Genomic DNA, 23,358 nt, shown 5'->3' on the forward strand with positions numbered 1-23,358 from the left:
CAGGTGCCTCCCTACGTGTCAGGAAGGCAGATGTGGACCCTGGTAGGTCTGCTTGTTCACAGTCAACTCAATCATCCGTTTTTTAGAAAGAGAGAGAGGGAGCAGGGGAGGGAGGGGTCTGGGGAAGGAAGGAAGGAAGGGAGGGAGGGAGGGAGGGAAATAAAACAAGAAAAGATAAGAAAAAGCAAAGAAGAGAAACGCCAACTTCTTTCTCTCTGGCCCTTAGGAATTCTGTCGGTGAGCGCTCACTGGTTTTGCCAGTGGCTCTCCTGCTTTTTGCAGATTCTGGATATACATTTTCCTTAAGACTGGTTGTCTGCAAAGCAGGGGAAACAAACCAGAACCCCTCATAAATCAGTAGGGGTCACTGCCAAGAGCTTTGTACACTTGCTGTCCCTGGCAGTGATAGACTCATTGCATTTGGGAACTGGCCAAAGACCCTGAGTCCTATCTTAATTCTCATTCCCAGAAAAACCTCAGCACTCCATTCCCCCACCCCCTGTTTACTGTCTTTGTGTTTCTTAGACAAAGCTGGCAAGGAAGAAGGCACAGAGTTCCATAACTGGGTACATCAAAGGCTGCACTTCTTTGCTTGGGGGAGGAGAGGAGGGTAGAGGAGAGTCCTGGATCCATAGGCTGTGGGAGAGGAGGCCCCAGAGGGGCCTGAAGCCTCAGGCCCTGTGGGGGGCATGAGGGATCTGCAGAGGTTCTTGGATTCTGTTTTGCTCAGACCGTGCCTTGCACATGCTATTGTTGTTTTGGTGGTTGTTTCCTTACAGGGTAATCTGAGACGGTCATAATGATGGCCAAGGGCTAGCAACGATGTTGGCAGAGTGAGACTGCCTTATGCAGCCCACATCCAACAGGCCATGTTCTCTTTACTCTCTCCCCACGAGGTCCTCATCTTGGCTCTGGCCTTGGCAGCAAATTGCCAAGTTGGCACGTGACATAGAGAGGACAAGAGCAGTGCCCAAACTGCCCCTCTGACCCACATCAACAGCCCCCGCCGCCCCCCCCCCCCAGAGAGGGGACCACCACTGCCTGCTACTCCCTCCTCCTCGGCCCTGGATTGTCCTTCTTGCTCTGGTTGACCAGACTAGGAACTGGGAGACACATTCCTGTCTGCCCAGCTCTTCCTACCTGGATGAGGCTCTTTCTGGTTGAGGGGCAACCATTCCCCACCTCTGGCAGGGAAGGTCGTCCCCACTTATACCCATTCACAGCACCCTGAACCTGCTCTTCTTCCTTGTATCCCTCAGCTCAACTGGTCACGCACGCCCTTAGGCAGTGAAATCTAAGCTTTATGACAGCGGGAACCTCTTCTGTCTTGGCGATGCTGTAATCTCAGTGCCTGACACAGTGCCTGGCACCTAGGAGCTGCTCAACAAATATTTTGGAGATCAAATGTTGAGGCATCTGCTTTATCCTATTCTTTCTCAATTGACAAGTTCTTTCTTTCAAGAGTTTTTCCTGCCCACGATGAGCTGGAGGAATTAGCTAGATCAGGGGTGAAAGTTGTTGCCAAGGCCAGAAGGGCTGGGCTGGGAAAGGTTTCCTTACTCTTCTTGGGGGAGCAGCGGGTATTTTGTGAGATATACCTGGGGATTTAGATTCCTCTGAGAAGTCAGAACAAGAAGCATGGGCCTGTTGCCTTGGAGAGGGGTTTGGAGAGGGTCCAGGTCTGAGGGCCAGGCCTTTCCAGATGTCTCAGGAGCCACCTGGCTCTGTGGGCCAGACAGAAGCCATGCCTGAGACAAGAAGAAGAAGACAGCGAGATAGTTTCTCTCTGGGTTAACGTTTGTACCTAAGATGTAAATGTTAGACCACTGTAAAGGGACAACAAATGCAAAGACCGTGATGTCCCTCGGTCTAGGCCCTGAGGCCATTAGGGCTGATCCAAGATGCCCACATAGGGACTTCCTTTGAGCCCACATAGGGACTTCCATACAGAGAGCAGGATCTGATCATAAACTAAAACAAGTATGGAGCCTGCAAACTTGCCCAGTACTTGCAAACTCAGACCAGCATTTCAGTGAACCAAAAAGCAACATAAATTCCGCTACCATTTAACCCCGTGCTGGACGCTATGCACATATAAGAGATTAAAAACACATTGTTCCCTCAAGGAGCTTAAACTAGAGTGGGCTGGATTTTTGTCTGAAATTTGCAGAAAAACACTCAGCGACATGTGTTCCCACTAAGTTTATTAACTCAGAGCACATCTGGATCATCAAAGTAGATTCAGATTGCAGCCAGTGTTTCATTTCACTGGGCTCCTTGCAGTGGTCCCATTCCCCCGAGTAGAGCTGCACCCGCTTTTATAAATATGGGGGCATCTGGGCAAGAATGAAGCTGGTGCCCAAATAGGTCTGCATATGGTCCATCTGAAGATGGCCAGAGAGGGATCCACATGCCACCAAGGTGATTCTTGCTTTCTGTCTTCACTTTCTTTTGAGGTGGGTAGGAAGAGGGTCTTGGCAAGCCATCGTCATCACCCAGCTTCCTCTGGGATGCACCAGCAGTCTGGCCAGGTATTTCTTAAATGTGCCCCCGGCTGAGGAGAAGTCTCTACCTCCCCTTCCTCCTCCCCTGGGAAGAGTACCCGAGGAAGAGGTCCTTAATGACCAGTCCAGCCTCTTTGCTGGGCATTCTCTTCACTGACCAGCTCTCCATTCCCCTGAGCACTGGGGCCCTTGTCCAGCTTCGTGGGATGAACAATGAGTGTACATCAGGCAAGATGCTTCCCTGCCTGATGATCCCACCCTCCCTATAGGGAAAGCCCACCCTCCTCCTAACAGGTCCTCTCTCGCGACAGCCAGGCTTTCCTGTGCAGCTGAGCTACCTTCCATTTCAACTAATAAATAACCCTTTTTCAATGGACAAGTTCCGTCTTTTAATGAAACAGGCTTTCCCTGCCCTTGATGAGGACAGATCTATTAGGAAGGGATCACAAGGCTAAAGGAATTAGCCGGAAGTGAAGGATAAAATCTGTTGCCACGGCCAGAATGTCATGCCTCTAGGAGCCCAGGAAGGCACTGTGCCCCAGTATCTGCCCCTCCTGGATGGAAGACTCAGGCCTGGCATATTTGCCCAGATGCCCCCACGATCTGGTTCTAAGGGTCCCCTTCCAGGATGGGATGGCGGCCCTGACATGCACAAACTGACCCAACTGCATCGTTGCCTGTGGACTTTTTTTTAATTAAACTTTTTATTTTGAGATACTTTTAGCTTCACAAGCAGTTATAAGAAGTAATATAGAGACATCCCATTTACCCAGTTTCTCCTAACAGTAACATCTGCAAAAACTATACTACAGTATCACGGCCATGATGTTGACATTGCTACATCCCCCGAGTTTATCAGGTTTCCCAATTTTACTTGTACTCGTATGTGTGTGTATGTGTTTCGTTCTATACAACTCTATCACATGTGTAAGATGTGTCAAGATACAGAGCTAGTCCACCACCACAAGAACCCTTCCTATTGTCTTTTATAACCACACCTCCCTCCCCTCCCTGCCCCTCTCCCATCCCTAACCTCTGGCAACCACTAATCTGTTGTCTGTTTCTATAATTTGTCGTTTCAAGAATGTCATATCAGTGGAATCCTACAGTATGTAGCCTTCTGGGGCTTTTTTTCATTCATCATAATTCCTTTGAGATTCATCCAAGTGGTTGGGTGAATCAGTAATTTCTTCCTTCTTATTGCTGTGCCTGTGGTTTTAATCATTAAGCAGCACTGCATCCCAACATGGCACCAAGGCCCAATTACATAGCCTCTGCGACATGATCCTCAAGGATCTTTTACTCTGTGAGAGACAATAGGTTTTGGTGGGTGTTTTCTGAGTGGGAAAAAAACGAATCAAAGCAAACATGTTACGTGTTTTTCCAGGTACAGACAAGCATATTTCGGTTTGTTTGTGTCTTTCCTAACACAGTGGCCAGTTGGGTTGCAGTTCCCTTTAGCACTGGTTGACAGTTCCTTCTTGTGTCTTCCCACCTCCTGCCTTTCCAGGAGCACATCTACAAGCTGATGAAGAGTGACAGCTATGCCCGCTTCCTCCGGTCAAATGCTTACCAGGACTTGCTGCTCGCCAAGAAGAAGGTATCTCTGCGAAGGGCAGCCTTGCCTTTCTTAGCACTGTTGACCTTTGCCTGCTGCTTGCTGCTGGTGTGAAATGAGAATGTCACCCCTTGGGTTTTATCTCTTTTCTCTTTTCTTCTTTCCCTTCTCTGTACCTGGTCCCGCTCCAATAGAATATAATTAGGATTGTCACCACGTCAGCCCACCCCCAAGGTCCAGGGTGTGGCATCCTGTCTCCCTGGACCCATCGTCTCGATCTGCGTGTCCTGCCCACAGCGGAGAGTGTGACCAAATTCTGAGGCCGCAGTGGCTCAGCCCAGTAGTACAGGGCTGGCAGTGACATCAGCCAATCCCTTAGGAAACCACTGAAGAGTCCAGCCCCCTGCCCACAGATTTTTCTGTCCCCGACCAGCTCAGAGTTGAGTATGAGGCAAGGATTGGGGCACCCCCCGCTCTGGATAGAAACGCTTATAGGGTTCCAGGGGGCGATCTGGCACCCAAAGTCCTTCCTGGTGTGGGGGGGTGCCCCTTCCTCTCCCCCACCTGCCCCACAGCATTTGCTTTTTCTTTTAACCAAGAAGGAACGGCATCCTAGCTCCTTCCTCCTCCTCCTCCACTCTGAATGAAGTCCTGGTTCCCTGTGGCCCTCAGTGTCTGGATTTGGGGGCGCAGGGACCCTCAGCATGCAGGCGGTGGGGAGTGGCCGAGGGAGGGGTGAACTCAGCTGGATTTCTGGGAGGAGGGAAGGAAGAGCCAGGAGGGCCATGGGGTCTGGAAAAGGGGAGGCAGGAGGGACGGCTCATGGTTCCAGTATGCCTGCAAACGCTCTGCACGTCTCGGTTCTGATCTGAGGCCCACGTGTGGTTAATGGGGCTCTCCTTGCACCGAGTCCCGGGACTCCCGTGCCATGCCACTTAGGACCATGCGCATCCCTTTCTTCTCCCTCTCAGCCCCCCAGCAGCAGTCCCTGAGCCTGTGGTTGTCCAGCAACACGCTGTCTGTCGGGCTTCCTCTCTCAGCCACACAGCCACTCTTTCTGTGTACTGTGACCTCACGTGCCAGCATCTTGTCTGCATATCTGGCTGGTCCCACATCACTCCCGGGTCTAGAAGAGCATTTATATCCTGCTTGCCTGCCCTTAGGTAGCCCTGAGGACATCCCCAAGAGCCTGAGAAAGAGAAGTAGACTTTGGGGATTCCCAGAGCGTGAGGAACCCAGCTTTCTTGTTGGCCTGCATCCCTTCCATCAGGTGTCACTACTACGATGGAAAATGTGAAGCCTGACCTCCAGCCCGCTCCCTTGCCAGAGGGTGGAGGTGGAGAGGCCCTGATGCAGCTGGCTGACAGCCCCACCAGTAATGGCTCTGATACCCAGTTTTTCAAGAAAAGTTGTGGAGACCTTTGGTGCCTCCAGCCCAGATCTCAGGGGAGAAGGCAAAGTAATCGTTCCTTATTTCTTGCGGCTCAAGACGCTGAACTGATCCCGGTGTGGGGAAATTGTGAGCCTCTAGCAGTCTGACCCATCTGGGCCTGTCCACACGCTCAGAAGAAGCCAGAGGCCATTCAGTCTCCCTGTGGGTCTGAGCACAAAGGGAAAACGCACCCCAGCACAGGGAGTGGGGCTGAGATTCCACAGATCCTCCCGTACGAGGAAAGCTTCTCGGAGGAGGTCACTTGAATGAGGAAGGAACGGACGGCCTGCCTGTAAAATGTCACAGGTGAAATTCATTAGAATTATCCTTCCAGCCCCTACACCAAGGATTGTTCTTGGGGCAGAAAGCTCTTGCAGATGCCAAAGCCCTTTCAATATCCAGGGGTTAATTGTTTCCAAAATCAGTGACAAGCCTACCTTTTCTTCCATTTCTCCCTGAGTCTCCAGGCATGGACTGGATTTGTAACTCGGCACTTCCAGGTAGGCCTGGAGTGTCTTCTGATGTCAGGGATGGGCTTACCATGCGATCTGCATGTCCAGGTCATGAAGGGATGTGAGCCACAGCTAAGAGGAGGGATATAAATCAGCCTCACTTTTTTGCTCAGGAAGGCTCCTGATGGAGTCTGGAGGCATAGCCTTCCAGTCCTTCCTCCCTAATTCCTCCTCTATCTTAGTATTTTCAGAGATCAGGTTAGTTGTTTTGATGAGCCAGGTCTCAAGGGCAGGTGAGCTGGGTTTTGAGGGGCCCCTCCAGAACACTTAAGTACCAGTACTTAAGTACAATTTTCCAGGGCAGCTCGGAGGACCTGTGCAAGGCAGAGGAACCTGAATAAGTCAGGCCAGTGGCCACTCTCTGTGAGCAGCAGCTCATGAGCCAAGTGACAAGAATGCCAGGCGCAGAATGCCAGCTGCGGGGCCTAGGACTGGCCTGACTTGAGCTGCACAGACAGCCCCCGGGCTGCCCACTGGCTCGAAGCTGAGTCCTGCCGGCCCCAGTGGCGAGACTCAGTATGGTGCCAGGCCAAGCACGGATCCTTCAGTTCCCTGTGCCTGAAGGAGAAAGACCAGCCCGGCTCTGTGGCGGTGTGTCCTTTGTGTTGTGTCTTCCTTCTGCAGCGTCCTCTCTGTCTCCCGGCAGCCAGCTGAGGGGATGGGGTGTGCCAGCCAAGGAAGCCCTCTGACCTTGTCCACACCCACAGTGGCTACTTTTGGCCCCCTTTGCTTCCAGCACATCCTGCAGACCCAGAGACACCTGGCTGCTTCTTCAGCTCTCTAATTTCCATTATTTGCTGTGTGTGTGTCCACGTGAGTGTGTGTGCTCTCCAGATTTCCCAGGCATGGATTCAGGACCTTGGAACTGGGCTCTGGGATAAACCAGCAGGTATTTGGGATGTAATTCTCCCCCCTTGGAAAAGCAGGAAAGTTGAGGAGAGGGTCAGGTCCACACCACACCCCCTTCTCCTCCACTAGAGGAGAACGGCCAGGCCTGGGGGGAGCGTCCAGGGGCTTTGCCTCCTCTTCCCCCTGTGTGGGGGGACCCTCAGCCTGGAGTCCCTGGGAGGTTCCTGAGCCTGCTGTCACCTGCCGTGAGTAAACCTTGGAAGGGGTCACCTGCCCGAGTACCGAGAGAGCATTTTCTGTCCAGAACGCTCCTTCTGAGGCCCAAGATCTTTGTGGTTGCAAAAGACCTGGGTAGAGCCTCCTTGGTCTAAGGACACAGAACGAGAGTCACCAGGGGCCACGAGGATGTTGAGGAAGTTAACAAACTTTCTGGCTGCATCTGAGCAGAAAAATCTCAGAGAAAGTCCTAACCCAGACTCATGGAGGACTTGATGACTTCACCTCGCCCATGGCCGCTTTGGCCGTCTCAGCAGGATTCCCCCGCAGGCCCCGCTGGCCCTGGAAGCTCGTCTGGTTTGTGTCCCCCGTTGGGGCCCCCAGTTGGCTCCTGCGCGTGGGCTCAGCCACTCAAAAGCAGTGAGCAGGCAGCTCCAAACTGCTGACCAAGGGCCCGGCTCCCAGCCCAGTGGCTCCTACTTCAGCCCCGAAGCACGATTAATGGCTCTTCTAGAAGCAAACAGCCCTGTCTCCTCACCGCTCCAGGGAGGCTCTGTTTTCCGTCTCTCCCACTGACTGTTGCACACAGCACTGGCTGCTTCTCTTGTCCCGTTTTCTTTCCCGCCCTGTCTCGCTTTTGTTTTGGTTCATTAGCTGCCGCTGCTGTTCTTGGGGAACGATGTGTAAGCTGAAGATTTTTTTTTGTTTTCTGTATTTTTCTCCCTATCTTTTTTTTTTTTTTTTTTCCCCCCTAAAGCCAGAAAGTGAGCAAGGTCGTAGAACTTCCTTAGAAAAGTTCACTCGCAGTGTGGTAAGTTCAGCTGGTTTTCTTTGGTTGTTGTTTTTCTCTGTTTTGTTTTCTGTGTGTACGGTGGTGGTTATTGTCGTTTCCTTGGGGTTGGGAGGGAGCCCAGGGCTTTCCCCTCAACACACCCACCGGTTTTCTTTTGCGAGGGAGGGTCGGCGGCTTCTCTCCTAGGGATGGATCTGCAAAAGACAAAAGGCCCGGCGGCTCCCTCCGCAGACGGTGCACCGGGCGACCGCCCAGCCTCGGGCCTGGCGTTTGATCTTCCGTCTGGGGCCTTGAGGAGGAAGGACCGCCCCCTGCCCTCGGGGCTGCTCGGTTGGTGCACCCTCTGCAGCAGCCCAGGGAGAAGGCCGTCCAACCGGACCATAAAATAAATTGGCTCAGAACCATAGCTCATCTAAAAAAACATCCAAATTTCCCTCTGTGGACTCTGGCAACCATGCGGGTGCCAGAGGCCAGCTGCCGCTGCTGCTGTGTCGGCGGCTTTTGCGTGTGCCTAAGGCGGCCGTGCTGCATGGGTTGTGGCGATGCGGTCTACAGCTGGCGTGTGTCTGTGTGTGTGTGTGTGTGTGTGTGTGTGTGTGTGTGTGTTAGTGGCCTCTGCATGAGTTCCCACGTCCCTGACAGCCCCGTGTCAGCCTTCCTTGCACAGCGTGACAGGGAGAGGAGGGCAGTAGCCACGGGGTGGAGCGGATGTGGGAGGGTCTTCCCCATGGTGCCTGGTGGAGATTCGGGGCTATGGTCTGTAGAACAGCACAGACCCATCTCCCCTTTCCGTGATGTTCTCTGTAAGGCAGGGGCACTGGGCTTGATGCACAGGAGGCACTCAGTCCCGCTCATTCACTCACTCGTCAAAAACACGCTGCTGAGTTCATGGGGCCCAGCCTGCACTCTTCACGTCAAACCAGAGAGAACCAACATGGCAGCCAGGGGATCCCACGTGTGGAACTGGCCAAATTTCCCTTCCCCAAGGGTGGAAACCCACTGATGCTAACTTGCCTTTTTCCTCCCTCTATTGAAGAGGAGAGTCCTTGTAAACCTGACTACTGTGTGATTAGTATCTTTATTTTATCCCTTTAATGAAAAGTCTAAGAATTCTGGGTTGAAAACAACCTGGTCATTCACCTGGCATAGCTAGGTGCATCTTAACTGAACTTAAACATCATTGTGAATTTGCTAGATGTAACCATCACAGGAGCTCCAGGAGGTGGCAATTAAAATATGGGTGCTCATCCCATCTCTTCTTTGGTCTTTTCTCCCCATGGCCTTTCCTCCCCACGGCCTTTCCTCATGAGAAATCAGAACTTGCACAGTGTAAGACCTGTGGTTCCCCTGTCTGTCTTCATGGCTGGTTTGCCATGGACACATAACTTCATACACCAAGAAGCTGCCACGGGCTGTTAGAGGCAAGGCCAACGGGAGTTCCTTCACCCCCGATGGCTGATAGAGAGTGGTGGGAACCCACCCCTCCCTCTCTTTTGAGGCCTGGAGGCTGTAGGTGGAAGAAGTTTAGGGGTTTTGTTGACAAGCCCAGAGTATACTGTGGAGAAAGCAGAACTCCTGCAGCCCCAGGGAGGCCCTTCAGGTTGACTGCGTGGGCTGAGGGTGTGAGAGGAAGCCTGGTACTTGGGTGAGGCATCCAAACATCTCCAGGCTGCTTTTCATGAGAAGTGGGTATTGGGAAAGCAAGCATGATCTCAGGGAAGCTCTGTGAAGAGCATTTATTGATGTTCCTTCATCCCAGAAGTGGTGTTGGTTCAGTGGTTCTCCAAGGTCTGTTAACAAAGCGTTTGGAAAGAGAAAGCATCAGATACCACCTTCCAAGCATCTGAAGTGTGCACATGGGAGAACTTACAGAGATGTTTCAGGGCCGGCTGAAAGAGAAAAATCTTCCAAGTTCCTGAGATTTTTAGAATCTATATGAGAGAAGGCCTAAACTTCAAAACCAAAAAATTCCTAAATTCCATGCTATTTTTTCTATGAAGACTCTAAGGGGTGGTGCGTTCTGAGTTTTTGTTCCCAGTGGTGGAGATGGAGATGGATTTGTATTGATCCATCCTTGTGCTCCTTGTGCCCTTGGGGTAACACCACTTGGGGTAACAAGATGAGGCTGAGTTTGAGGAAATTGCCCATGGCCGTTAGAATAGTAGCCACTCTCAGAGTACTTGAGGCTGGAACCCAAGAACGTGGTCTCCACAGCCCAGTGTTCTAATCAAACAGAATTAACCAGCCAATGAAAATGCCTTGCAATTTGATGGCCATTTTCTGGATATAACATACATAAAGTGCTTGATTTGTTTAAAAGAAGGTCTACGTGAATATTTCATCCGCTACATACCGCAAACTATAAAACTCAATGAAAGATTTGTTCAATAGCATTCTCATGGTGCTGGGAAATATGTGTAAAAAGACCATCCATGTCATGGAACCAAGAATGGGAAAATGAGGGGGTGAAGCTGGGCAGTCCATGGACCAAGGATGTGAGGCCAGCTGCCATTTAGGACTAACTAGTGGTAAGAAATGTTGATCCAGATGGTTAGTTATCTCAGTCAGCTCACTTCTTATCAAAACTGAATCTGGGTCCAGAATTTCTCCCACGCCAGTGTCCTTTCTTTTCTTGGTAAAGGAGGGACATGTGGAGAAAGCAGATCGTTCTTTCCAAGACTCAGGTGTATCATGATATGGAGGGAGCTTGAACATCAGAGCAAATGGGGGGTATGCTGTGCCAAGGCATTGTGTAGCTGGGCCACCTAGAGCCACGGAGCTTGCATAATGGCCTGCTTTTTGACAGGGCAGGCCCAGGTCCAGAAGCAAACGTCACTCCAAGTCCATGGCGTGGCGCAGCCAGCCCACATCGCATCTTTATTCAGAGCAGAAAACAGGACTCCCCCTGATGAGCCCGGCCCCACAGACGCCCAGCTGGCCAAGCGACGCGCAGCTGGGTTTCAGCCCCTCCTTGACCCTCGGCTTCCCTCGTGCAGTGGATGACTCCCATCGCTGTACATGGTGGCCCCGGTCCCAAGAGCTCCAGGCCCAGGAAGAGCTGTAACCCATAGCAGCTTCGCAAAGGGGGCCTAGGACATGGCCTCAGGTCAAATGAATGGAGCTTGTCTCTCCCTAGTCCTGTCCACTGGGAAGCTTCCTTTCACAGCGGCTGTAGGGTATGAAAGGCACAGTAGGAAACTTCTGTGGCTTGCCTTTGCATCACCCTCCATCTCCTCTGCAGACTGTCTGGTGGGAGGCCCCAGGCACTGCTGACTGCGGGGAGGAGGCTCTTCTCTAACCAGAGACCACTTTCTACTGCTCAGGGCTGACCAGTCTGCCGTTCTCCACCATCTTCCTGCTTTTGCGGTTGACAGATGACAATGAGGGTACGAGGGTGGCCAGAGCGGAAAGGCTGTCCATGCCCCTGCTCTCTCTTAGGCGTGCTCATTCCTTCAGGGTCTACCACAAAGCAGGGAGGGCCCCACAAGGGGCGACCCTGACCTAGAGGACAGCAAGGATGCATGGGAGGAGGGCAAGAAGCAGCAAAGGGCCATTAGCCAAGGTTCAACAGCAGCAATTTGATTGTCCCTTTTCAGATGGTGGCCAAAGCCACGTGGTGAGAACTCCAGAGGAGGAACTCCGGGAGGAAAAGCTAGAAAAAGTCCTCTGCATGGTATCTGCAAGGGATAGCGCTTAAGTTAGCAGAAGTGGCAGCCCTGGGTGACGGTGGCATCAGCCTCCCTGGACACCTTTGCCTGGGCGCTCAACCAAAGTCCCAGGTGTCCTCTTGAGAGCCTCATCAGCTGGAGCCTCGGGCTCCCAAGATGGGCAATGGGGTTGCTGGTGCCCGAGCTACGCTGGAGGCCTCAGAGGAGAGCAGAGATGGGAACTCGGTGTTCCTCCCCCTCCTAAGAGAGCATCACAGTTGGCCTTTGTCGAGGTGCTCCTTGGAATTGAAACAGCAAGGGCCGGGAGCTGAGGGAGCCTTGGCGTGCGCCAAGCAGCATCTCCAAGCGTTTCTGTCCTGCCTGCCAAGGAATGCAGCGGGAAAGTCAGATGGAGACCAGGAAGTTCTGGGAGCCAGCTGTCACCCTCCCTCCCTCTCCCTTTCCTCCCGCCCCAACCAAAAGCCAAGGAAAAGCTAATGAGAGCTAAAAAGTCTGCAGCTCACCTCCCACCACCTTCCAGGCAGCTCCGGCCCCAGGCCCAGGTGCTGAACCAGAAGTGGAAGGCTGAGACCCTTGGCAGGCGAGGCAGAGGGCCTGCAGCCAAGGTGCTCGGCCCATCCCCCGCCTCCCCCCCCAACAGCAGCTCCTTTCCCGGGGAGGCTGTCTCCCCCTCCCCCTCAGCGTGTCAGGGGCAGGGCCGTGCACTCCGCTCGAATGAGTTCTCAAACACCTAGACTCAGCAGAGCCCCTTTCGGGCCTCCAGCAAGGAACGATTGGCTAAAAATCTTTAGAGTTGATTCTGATTGCAAACAGTCCTTGGGCCCCATGGGGATGTCTGGGTCGCCAGCCTCTCCCATCTCAGAGCCCTGAGATCCAGCAGCAGTGAGACCCGGACCTGCCTAGAGATGGGGACGGGTTCCATAGCAGTGCTTGGGAGGGAAAACATGAAAACTTGCCCGTCTTGAGCAGCAGGGACTTCCCCTGGGACTCTGGGAAACTCCTCAGCAGCCTCCATGCAGGGTGGCTCCCGCTTCCAGGCTCAGCTTGCTAACAGTGTGGCCTCAGGCCCATCGCTAGCCCTCTCTGAGCCCTGGTTTTCTCCTGTGAACAATGGTGTGGACTAGATCATCTCTATGGGCCTTTTCAGCTGGAATGTTCTATAGGTCTGTGCTTCTCTCTATCCTGAGATTTGCGAGTTGTGCTAATCATCCCTCCGAGTGAGAGAGGAGCTGCCTTCCTGCCTGGGAAGTGGCTGCCCACCCTTGACACTGGGAAGTAAACCATGTTTGGAACTGAGCTGGGTGTGTATTTAAAATCCTTCGACAGGGATTTGACGATAAAGCACCGTCAGAGCTGAGTGCAACTGGCACCTGGCGCACAGGCCCCATCCCTCCATCGCTCAGGGCTCACTGTGCTCTGGGGCCCCTGGGGGGCGGGGGGGGAGAGGTCACAAAGAGCAGGGTAAGGACCACGCACCCTGTCAGTTCTGCCAGTGCCGCAGTCCCCGCCATTCCAGGACGGATGCCCAGCTGGCTATGTGTCGGGAGGTGGGGCTGAGGTCAGTCGGGCAGAGGGGTGGGCTCTGCGTGGCTGCTGCCACGTCACCCCGTGCATTGTGGGAGGGTGGGGAAAATGGGCTGTGAGCGTCTGGGGACCTCAGCATCACTCTGCTGTTCTCCTGCTGCCACGCCTTCCAGTTCCCCGGAGAACTCCGGGCCGGCTTTCCACTGTCCTCTCTTAATGCCCAGAAAGAGGGCACAGAGGGCGTGTTAACCTGGTTATAGTCAGTGGTAGGTTAAGCCTCCTCTGGTCTCGACCCTTCTCTCTGCATCTTGGGTCCAAGTGAAGTTTGGAAAAGCCTGTTTAATATTATAGTTTTGTAGCTGGAAAATGAAAATGTAAAAGTTTATTTTTTTTTTATAAACCAACTATAAAATGTAAGACAGCTGAATCAGCTTAGCTGGCAGGATACAGAGAAGACAAAGAGATAAAGTGGCTCTCTCCGTGGGGGTGTTGGGAGGGGCTCTTTCTGAAACTCTGGGGAAGGGTGAGATTTTTATTTATCAAAAAGGGTCAGAGGTTGTCATTTTTGACACTGCCACTCCTCTTGGAAAGAGGAACCCCCAGCTGATGGTTCCACCTGTCAACGAAAAGCAGCCAAAAACGCCCTCCCCGCGGAGTGCCCACTCGAGAAGAAATGCGGCAATGACTCAGCCTCCTGACTCAGGGGACAGCTAGGCTCTGCAGAACTGCGCCCTCCTCCTCTGGCCGGCCCTCCCTCTCCCCCACCCCGGGCTTCTCCTGCCTTCCCCAGACCCCAGTGTGCCGAGCAGTCAAGTGAAAAACTCCCATGAGGCAGAAAGGCACAGCTGTGTGTTTACAGCCACGGATTCCGATCCAAATCGCATCCCTGCCAGTCTCCCGCGAGGCAGGCTGGGGGCACACTGTGGATGGATGTGCCAGGTGGGAAGCTATTTCGGGAGCTGACCTGCAGCCCTTTGCCGTAACAGAGCCTTCCTCCTACCCCCCCCCCCACTCAGGAAAGACGTCCTTCTAGAAGGATCTCTCCCTTTAGAAGTGGCTGAGGGGGCTGTGGGATTTCAGCCCGTTCCCTGTTGCTTGTACCGTCAGATTGCTGGCTCCTGTCCCCAGGGAGCCACGTGAGAATGGCCATGGGCTCCCATCTGTCCAGGGAGAAGGCAGAGGGTGAAGGTGACCGACCCCAGGGCCCTCAGCAGGATGAACGGTGGGGAGTGCGGGCCACGCAGGGGACAGGATGCCCGCTTCTCCAGGGGACAGAATCCGCCTCGGACCTGCCAGGGGAGCAGCGGTACCACGCAAGGGGCAGGAGAGAAACCTCCAGGCATTAGGCAGGCTTTGGAATAGCAGGAACCTAGGAAGGAGACAAAGCTGCCAATGTCAAGGTCAGGGAGAAGAGACCCAACTCTGCCTGTGTCCAAACTGGACGGTTAGAAGTCAGAGAGCTCAAGGTCTAAGGACTTCGAAGGCTGAGAAGTAAGCTGGCCACGGCATTCCCCCAGAATGAGCGCCTGGTGAAAGCAACGCGGGAGTGTCCCCTGTTTCTGAGCAGCAAATGAGTATCTTTGGTTCACATCGAGTTTGGGAACCATGGTATTCTGGAAGGAGGGCAGGATACAAATCCATAGGAAGGAACAATCTCCAAAATGTTGCTGTGAAGCAGAATGCTAACTGGGACACTGCAGGGGAGCTGAAAAGAGCTTGGAGCTGTGGGATCTTCAGTTTAGCGATGATACCTGAAGGCCAATGAGAGAAAGACCCTTGAGTGTTTGTTTGCCGGCTCCCTGACAGGCGGGAAGGTGGGACGGGGTTGGGAGTGTATAGCTACCCGGGCAGTGGCAGCGTCCAAATGGCAAGAGTTCTGCCACACCCGCTGGTCAATTGAGTTGGGTGTGTATTGAAAATCCTTTGACAGGGATTTCATTTTGGCCTGAGCCATGGCACCACAGCCCCAAACAAGAATGGGCCTCATTGGTGTAATATTTGCAGGAACTTTCCACACCCTCCTTGCAAGCCTGGCTCACTGTAGATGGATGACCATCATAACTACATCCCCTGCTCCAGAAAATATTTATTTGTGACCAGATACTAGTGCAATAAGGTTGAAAATAATATCAGTTCCTGTCCCCTGTACCCCCTCCACCTCCGCTGCCTCTGTGTTTGCCCATAATTAGGGAAAGCAAGTATATTCATCGCATCTTAATGGCTGATAAGATGGTGAATTAATAGATCTATGTCCATGGGAAATGCAGTTTCTAGTTGTGGCCACAAGGGTCCAGCCATAGCCCTGTCCTATCCACATCCTTTTTGATGACTTAGATGGAGAGACAAACATGTCAATCATACTCAAAGATGCAAACCTGGAAGGTACTGCTCATTTGATAGGTCATGGAATTATCGTAAAACCATCTCCTACAGGTAGAATGATGGGTCCAAACAACCAGGTATAATTTAACGGGATAAAATTTAGGTTAAAAAAAATTCAGTCTCACAACTACAGGGTGGCATTCCTAGCCTTCACTGTAATTCAAGTTTTAAAAAATTCTGGGGTTGCAATTGATTACAAGCCTGATAGAAGCAAAAGCAGGATGCAATCACTTTTTTTTTTTTAAGCAACTTTAGGTTGTAATAACAAAAGTGGAACAGTCAGAAAAGAAGTGCTCCACTGCTCTCTGGGTTGCTCTAGACTGTGTTGAATCTTGGTTCTAAGCCCCCTGCATTTTATCAGGAACTTCAACAAACTAGAGAAAATTCAGAAGAGAATAGCTGGGGACTCTGGAAGCCATGTCAGATGAGACTGAAGGAGGTAAAGGTGTCCTGCCCCTAAAGAGATTCAGTAACCATCTGGAGCTATATGTGTGTTTCTCTCCCAGAGTGAGTGGACATTTCTGGATTGTTCCAGACAAAGCTAGAACAAATGCGTAGAAGACATGGGGACGGTCACTCATTCTAAGACTATTCTAACAGTAGCAGCTTCCCAACGATGGACTATGTCACCCCAAGGAAAAAGGAGCTCCCTGGAAACGTTCAGAAGCTAAATGGCCAAGGATATTGTAGAGCAGGTTTCTGCTCTGGATTCCATCACCTCTTCCAAATGGAATCCTCAGATGCATTAAATATTTGTGAAATACTGCATTTTATCATATGGTTTATAAATAAGCTACGGAAAAGGAGGACAGATCACATGGAGGGAGTTTGCTGAGACTGGAGGAGAGGGATCCAGAGGAGATTAGATTTTACCTTGAGGGAGAAAAGCCAGAAGACGATAAAGTCAAAGCAAGGCCACTGTCAAGAAGCGGAATTGCTGCCCTTCACTCGTCATCCTGGCCTTTTGCTTTTGGTTTTTTAAGCCAGTCGCTGCTGCTGCAGCTGAGCCCTGGGCAACAGGGCTCTCTCCCCTGAATGCCCAGAAGGAAGTCAGTGCGCGGAGGACACCGGTGCCCATTGGCTTAGGGAGGCTGAGCACAGCCAGGGTTGGTGGGCGGAGGGGGGTGCCCTGGCCCTATGCTGGAGAAAACTTGGCCTGACATCATTTCCATCCAGAATGGGTGTTTTGTTGAAAGCAGAAAAGGTGATCAAGCCAGTTGCCTTTTACCTGATGCCAGTGCAGGTTCCAGGCGGACAAGCTGGCCCCCAAACTGTCTCAAGTCTGGCCAGGAACAGAACACGCCCCCTGATACCTTAGACCAAGGGGAAACTGCGCTCGTGGGCCCCCTCCTCCTGGGCCCTTCCGTGAGGACTCATCTTCAGCCCAACTCAGGGGAAGGGAAGGGCTCTCGTGTCACATTCTTTCCAGCTGTCCCGAGGACCAACCTGATTGCAAATGACACTCCCTCCTCTCTCGGGCATTGCCAGGGCTGCCTTCAACTCATCATGGGATTGTATAATTATGGTGATTGCAGCTTATGGCTTTTTTCCTCTCCTCATCTTTTGCTTTCAAATTCTTTGAGGCCTCTCATTAAACATGGCGATCCCGATAAAGTCAGCAAAGTTTTAATAAGACATTTTTTGAAGCTAAAGAAAGCCCAGTCAGAGTTGCTTGTTACTGTGTTCCCTCATACAGGCCTTTAAAACTCTGGTGGGCGTGATTGATGCCTGGATATAAGAGGTAGGGGAGAGAGGGGTATGGGATCCAGGGGGTGCCCATGCTTTCTCACAGGGTTGGAGAACTGTTTTACACCATGCCCCCGGCCTTTCTCATTTGTACCGAGAGCACGGTGCGTCCAAATCCCCACAGCTAATGGGAAAAGGCAGACCATCAAGTAAGGGTAGAGGGCCTGCCCTTTCCATCATAGCATACTAAGTTGGGAAATGGAGATGGAGCAACCAGTACAAAACTCAACCCAACCTTGTAAGCTGCGGCAAAAGTAGAGGGGAAATTCTGCTGGATTCTCTGTCCTGAATGATCCTGGAAGGTTCCAGGGCATCCATAATTCTAAATACGTAAAAGATTCAACCATTAGTATTTGTGAGTGGTCACCATCCTGTGGTCATATCCTCAAGGGCGGTTTCCTTGGTAATGATACAGCTTCAGAGCCCATCATTTGCTAGCCCTCAATCACAGCGTTGCTGAATTGTTTCTAGATGTGTAGGACGTTATGAGAAGGGTCACCAGGAAGGCGTGCGGCTGGGGTGGTGGCCGCTAGAGACCCCAGCTTACCCTTCAGCAGCTTTGTGTAGGTTTGATGTCAGGGTCCCCTTTCTTTCCACCCTCCCCAGGACTGCACGGAGGACTGCACAGCGACGTGCGTCTTGCCCTGGCAGGAGTTTGTTTTGAGAGGCTCCAACTGGCCCCTCGTCCTTCCCTGAGCTGTCCTCACTGCTCCTCCAGAGCCAGCTATCTGGGTGTGACTGAACAGCACTACCTATGAGAGGTTAAATGTCAAAAACCTGGCAGTGATATTTCCCCCAACTGCGTCCTCATCCCCTACTGAAGATGACCTGCTGGCTCCGCCCCCTGAGAACAACATCCCTTTAGGGGCCACCAGAATGTAGAGAATGGGCTCAGGGTTAGGGATGGGCAGCCCCCGTTGAATCCTATTTCTCCACCTGAAGTTGGTATAAGACCCTGGGCAAGCCGCTCACTTGCCCAATGGGTACAATGATGACTGCTGCCTTGGGTGGATGTTGGCACTAAATGAGGGCATAACGAGAACAGCTGCCATGTCTTAGGCGCTCACGTTGTCGCGCTGTGGGCATCCGTGTCATGCAGAACTTGTCCCGAGAGGGACTTCGGTTCTCCTCCAGCTCCACCACTTAACTGTGCGTTTCAGACTCCAAGCCTCAGTTTCCTCATCTGTAAAAAAGATAAGAGTAAACGATTAAGAGGGAAAGAATACACAAAGTGCTTAGCATAGTGTTTGCAGTATATATGCTTAAGTATAACTCTTTGTATTATTATTTTCATTATTATGATGTTACCTGCAGCCCATTAGCTCTTATTACCTTATCTGATTTCCAACCACGTCCCGCAAGGTAGGTATTATTGTATTTATTTTGCAGTTGAGGATGGTGACACGCGTATCTCAAATACGACAATGTGTGCAAAGCACATTCGTTTATTACAGCAACCGGCTCATGACTCTACTCTATAAGTGGTAGCTATTATTATTGTCTTATTTTTAAAGTCAACTCAAAGAGCCAGTTTCTCTGCTTTCCCTAGGAAAGGAGGGACTGTGGTACCCAGCGCACCAGCTTCTGCCCTGTGGTCTATTTCTCAGGGCCCCTGTGCACTTCCCAGGAAGCTGTAGGAGCTGGGGGTTTGTAGCAGTGCGGTGCCAGGACGTGGGGGGTGGGGGGGCACCAAGGAAACACTGTCTACGTTGTCAGGATCTGGCATTTGCCCCGACTCCTGAGGTGCAGGACCCTAAGATGCCTCCTGCTTCCGGACACAGATCGGAGATGGTTCTCCCCTGTAAGAGCATGAAATCCAATCCTGCAGATGTAGCACTCTGCACGCAGAAGCCTCATTCCCAGAGACCCTCACCTGGCAGCTGTCTGCCTGCCTGGAGCCGCCCTGAGCAGTAAAACCTCACCAAGTCTGGTTGCCCCATCTGCCAGATAAACAGAGGCTCCTGTTTTTTAACTGCGCGCTACAAATTGGGGTGGTTGGAGGAGTCAGAACCGAGTGGCAGGGGATGCTTTGAAATCCCTCGGAGACCAGCCCCCTGGACGGCACGCTCCCACCGCTTTCGGTATTGACAGAAACAGAAGCAGAGAGGCCATTTGCACTGACACGAATGGCTTTTTCCTGGGGAAAGTCAGGTTTATATATGTATCTTAAGGTAAATGCTCGAAGTTTGCAGTGTCTGTCAAAGATTGGCATCTTAGGAGCCTGATGTCAAGCTCTACAGCCGATCATGTGGTTGCTCTTGAACCTTGCATGAGATGCTTTTGCAAGTGCCTGTGGTGTAAACACTCACATGAGCGTGTGCACGGCTGCCTACACAGGTGCATGTGCTACCTGCCTGATGCACGCCTCCGTGTTCAGTGTATGTGGTACGTGTGTAACATACGCTGAAGACTTGCATGTGCCTCTGCGCATGGACCGCCTTGCCCGCTGCTGCTGTGTGCGTGTCTGGGCAGGGGCTCCCCTAAAGCCACAGGTCTTCACGGTTTCAGCTGGATAAGTTATTCTTCACTTCCCTTCCTAAAAACACAATTGCCTAGTGCTGCTGGCGCAGAGTCAGAATGGCCGCTGCATTTCACCCCCGAGGTGGCTTCCTTCCAGCAGTGGGTGAGTGATCCCGGCGTCCGAACTCTCTAACCTTCTTTGGGATCTTTCTGCCCAGAAGGTGCTCCAAATCCGGAAGAGATGATCTGTTTGTCCGTGGCCTCATCTCTGCCCACCCCTCCTGTTCTCACACCCTAGTTCCATGGACAGTCAGTGGCACCCATTTTTTAGTGTGCCCATTTTTCCTGCCTCTTTTTATACACCCATAGTTTTTTCTTCCTAAGAAACAAGAAGCTGAGGGGTCTAGAGATGACACGGAGATGAGTGCCTTGTCCCAGAGGCAATGTACAAATAATGTCTTCAGGTATTGATCCTGTAACTCGCTTCTCCTGGACCCCTAGCAGAAATGCCCTCTACCTTTGAAGATGGTTTTAGACCCCAACAGCAGCATCCTGAGGCTTAGTCTCCCACTTACAGCTTCCATTACTCTTCCTCTGTGGTCCAGGGCCAAGTCCTGTGGGAAACTTGGAAATCTCACCTTTCTACCTGCTAGACCACCAGGGGAGAAGAGGGCTAGGGAACCGCCCATGCCCTGTGTCACAGGGATGGAGAGCATTGCAGCGACCTGTGAAAAGGGTTTGTAGGGAAGTAAGAAGGTTCTCTGTGGCTAGGAATTCCATCAGCCCACGTCTCTGTCCAGAGATGTCTTGAAAACTCCTGCTTGACCTGCCCCTGCTGCACTTTTTCAGGTTAGAAATACATGTCTGATAAATGCCCGCCAAACTGCATTCCTGAGAGTAGAGAGGAAAGAGAAGTGAGCCAGCCCTCTTTGAACGTGTATCCAAATGGACTTGGACATTCACGGAAAGATTATGCTTTGGGGCAGTGGGGACAGTCAGCATGTTGGCAGCCTGTGCCCTCAAAACTCTGCCTTGGCAGCTGGCTTAACCGAGGACCCCAAACCATGGATGTGTTCTGGGTGAACGTGTTCACAGGAGATGAGAAGTGCCCTTAGGTGGGTGGGGTTAGAGTCCTCCTGGGTCCTGAGAAGGATCACACACTGCTGAGCAAGTGATCCGTCCTGCTGTCTCATCCACTAAACTTCAGTAGCACTGTCCCCTGTCGCCATAGTCAAGGGTCACTTGAACTTCCTAGTTGGAAAAAAAAGTAGCATCAAGTTATTGCCGATAGCAACTCAGCCATGTCCCTGTTTCCTTGAGTCTTTGGGCCCTTGCCTAATTTGGGGTGAACCAGCACAGAGATGTGGGAGTACGTTTAAGGAGAAGGAGGAGGAGGCAAGGAAGAGGCAAGCACAGCATGGGCTAAGGAAGGTGTGCCATCGAGGGGCCTTGTGAACAGAATGCCCACCTCCACTCCACCCCTGTGTCCGCCAAGAACTTGCTGCAGGCTGAGTGTAGAAAGAGCACCAGGGTTTTTCAGTCAGAACGAGAGGCAGGAGATAAGAGATCCGGTAATAAAAGAGGGGCATTTCTCCTGCATGAGGTGAAAAAAGCAGCAGGGAAAATGGACATGCACAACTTGGACAGGAGGCTGGGGAGTTGGGGACTGGGCATGGTGCCACCAGTGTCAGGCACAGCTGCTGAGCCCTTGTCACGCCCGGCATCCCGCATGCCTGCCCGGTTCCAGATTTGTCCCTGCACAGCTGGGGACCATGGAGGAAGGTCTCCCATCACCCACCAAAACTAACAGGTAGAGGTTGGCCTTTGCAAAGAGCCCCGTAAGTGACGAGGACGATGAGGGGCAGAAGTCAGAAGCGCCAGGAAGAGCAGCCGGGCAGGGCTTCCCCAGCCAGCTCGATTTAGGCACGTGGTTCTAATGGGGGTTGGTTCTAATTGGAGTAAAGCATCCGCCCGCCCCTCCTCAGGAGGGTAAACATCACACCTGCGTCTCTCCTCCCTGGGACTGTTGCTGTGGAGATCCCAGAGGCATCGGCACCTATAACACAGGGCCACAAACAGAAGTGGCAGCTTCACTGGCCGGTCCAGTAGCCACCGTTTTAAACCCATGAGCGCCAAGCAACGGCGACATGCACCTCAACTCAGCACAACAGCCAAAGTCCCACTTTGCCAGGCTTGCCAGCCAGAAGGTGGCAGCTTTTCCTTCTCAGGAGTTCCCAGTGTGATGAAGGGAAGCACCTTAGGCAGGACAGAAATGCCTGGGATGGTCTCAAGTCTGCCCAAGAGCTGAAGCGTCTTTCTCAATGAGGTTGAGAAAAGCACCCCGCACTGCCCAGAGAGATAGTCCGGTGTGGGTAGATGTGGAGGAGTCCTTAGTCCTGAGCTTTTCCACCTGCCTCCTTCCTTGAGAGTGACAGTCATGTACAAGGGAGAAGGCGGATGGGCCATGAAGGCCACTGACCAGCTGTGTGCACTCAGGCTAGTGGTTCAACCTCATGTGTCCAGTGAGGGTTAAAGGAATACCTAACTAGCAAGGACGCTGTGGACAGGTGTCTCTCAAATGTCTAGTGCGCTTGACACACAACAGCTGCTCTATGTTCAATCAATGGGTGGCGGTTAGTAACTTTCCTCGACAGCTAACCTGCGTCCCTGGTAAGGGGACCGTCCCCACACTGCCCCCATCAAGATCTGGTTGAGTCGAAGAGGAGGGCACTTGAGAAGGGAGGGTGCATGAGATAACGATGCCACCCCGTTGGGCAGGAACAAGAAATTCAAAGAGAAAATCCCTGGAGATAGGGGATATAGGTTGGTCCTCTCATATTTAGTTCAGATAGGAGGGCTGACGACTCAACTTTTCTAAATTTAAAAGTAAAAATTAAAAAAAAAAAAAAAAAAAGCACTGCTAGTTGCCAGGCTAGAGTAAGGTGTCTGGACCTGCTAATGATCCCAGTAACATTTTGTGGGAATTGCCCTCGGCAGACACGACTGCAGGCAGATTCCATAGACCCACCATTGACGTGGAAAAACCTGATTGTTTATGTTACTGTACATAAGATGGTGGGCTATGGCCAAAGAATCCATCGTTTATATTTTGACCATATTCCTTACTTTTTACATAGGTTTAATGTATGTTAAGATTTCATCCAGAGAGCTTTTTTTAAATATAATTCAATTTTCACCTATCTCTTGATTTGGAGGGGGGGAGGCTTTGTTTTATGTTTGTGGTACCCTATTTTTTTTTTTTACATCTTTATTGGAGTATAATTGCTTTACAATGGTGTGTTAGTTTCTGCTGTATAACGAAGTGAATCAGCTATACATATACATACATCCCCATATCCCCTCCCTCTTGCGTCTCCCTCCCACCCTCCCTATCCCACCCTGCTAGATGGATACAAAGCACCGAGCTGATCTCCCTGTGCTATGCGGCTGCTTCCCACTAGCTATCTATTTTACACTTTGTAGTGTATATATGTCCATGCCACTCTCTCACTCCCAGCTTACCCTTCCCCTTCCCCGTGTCCTCAAGTCCATTCTCTACGTCTGTGTCTTTATTACTGTCCTGCCCCTAGGTTCTTCAGAACCACTTTTTTTTCTTTAGATTCCATATATATGTGTTAGCATACGGTATTTGTTTTTCTCTTTCTGACTTACTTCACTCTGTATGACAGTCTTTAGGTCCATCCACCTCACTAC

At 51.8% G+C, this 23,358-nt stretch overlaps 1 protein-coding gene across 3 annotated transcripts in view; it reads left to right on the forward strand.

Moving 5' to 3' along the window:
• The window catches only part of RGS6 (regulator of G protein signaling 6), a 598,625-nt gene that overhangs the window by 555,791 nt on the left and 19,476 nt on the right, over positions 1 to 23,358 (forward strand). For 2 of the 3 annotated variants that reach the window (XM_055088571.1, XM_055088572.1), the window contains exons 16-17: positions 4,015 to 4,104; positions 7,829 to 7,882. In XM_055088571.1, the coding sequence (XP_054944546.1) occupies positions 4,015 to 4,104; positions 7,829 to 7,882 (144 nt within the window). The remainder of the gene's footprint in view (positions 1 to 4,014; positions 4,105 to 7,828; positions 7,883 to 23,358) is intronic. The other variant, XM_028496111.2, reaches the window with a different exon arrangement.

Source organism: Physeter macrocephalus, chromosome 11, assembly GCF_002837175.3.
Source record: "Physeter macrocephalus isolate SW-GA chromosome 11, ASM283717v5, whole genome shotgun sequence".
Taxonomy (NCBI): Eukaryota; Metazoa; Chordata; class Mammalia; order Artiodactyla; family Physeteridae; genus Physeter; species Physeter macrocephalus.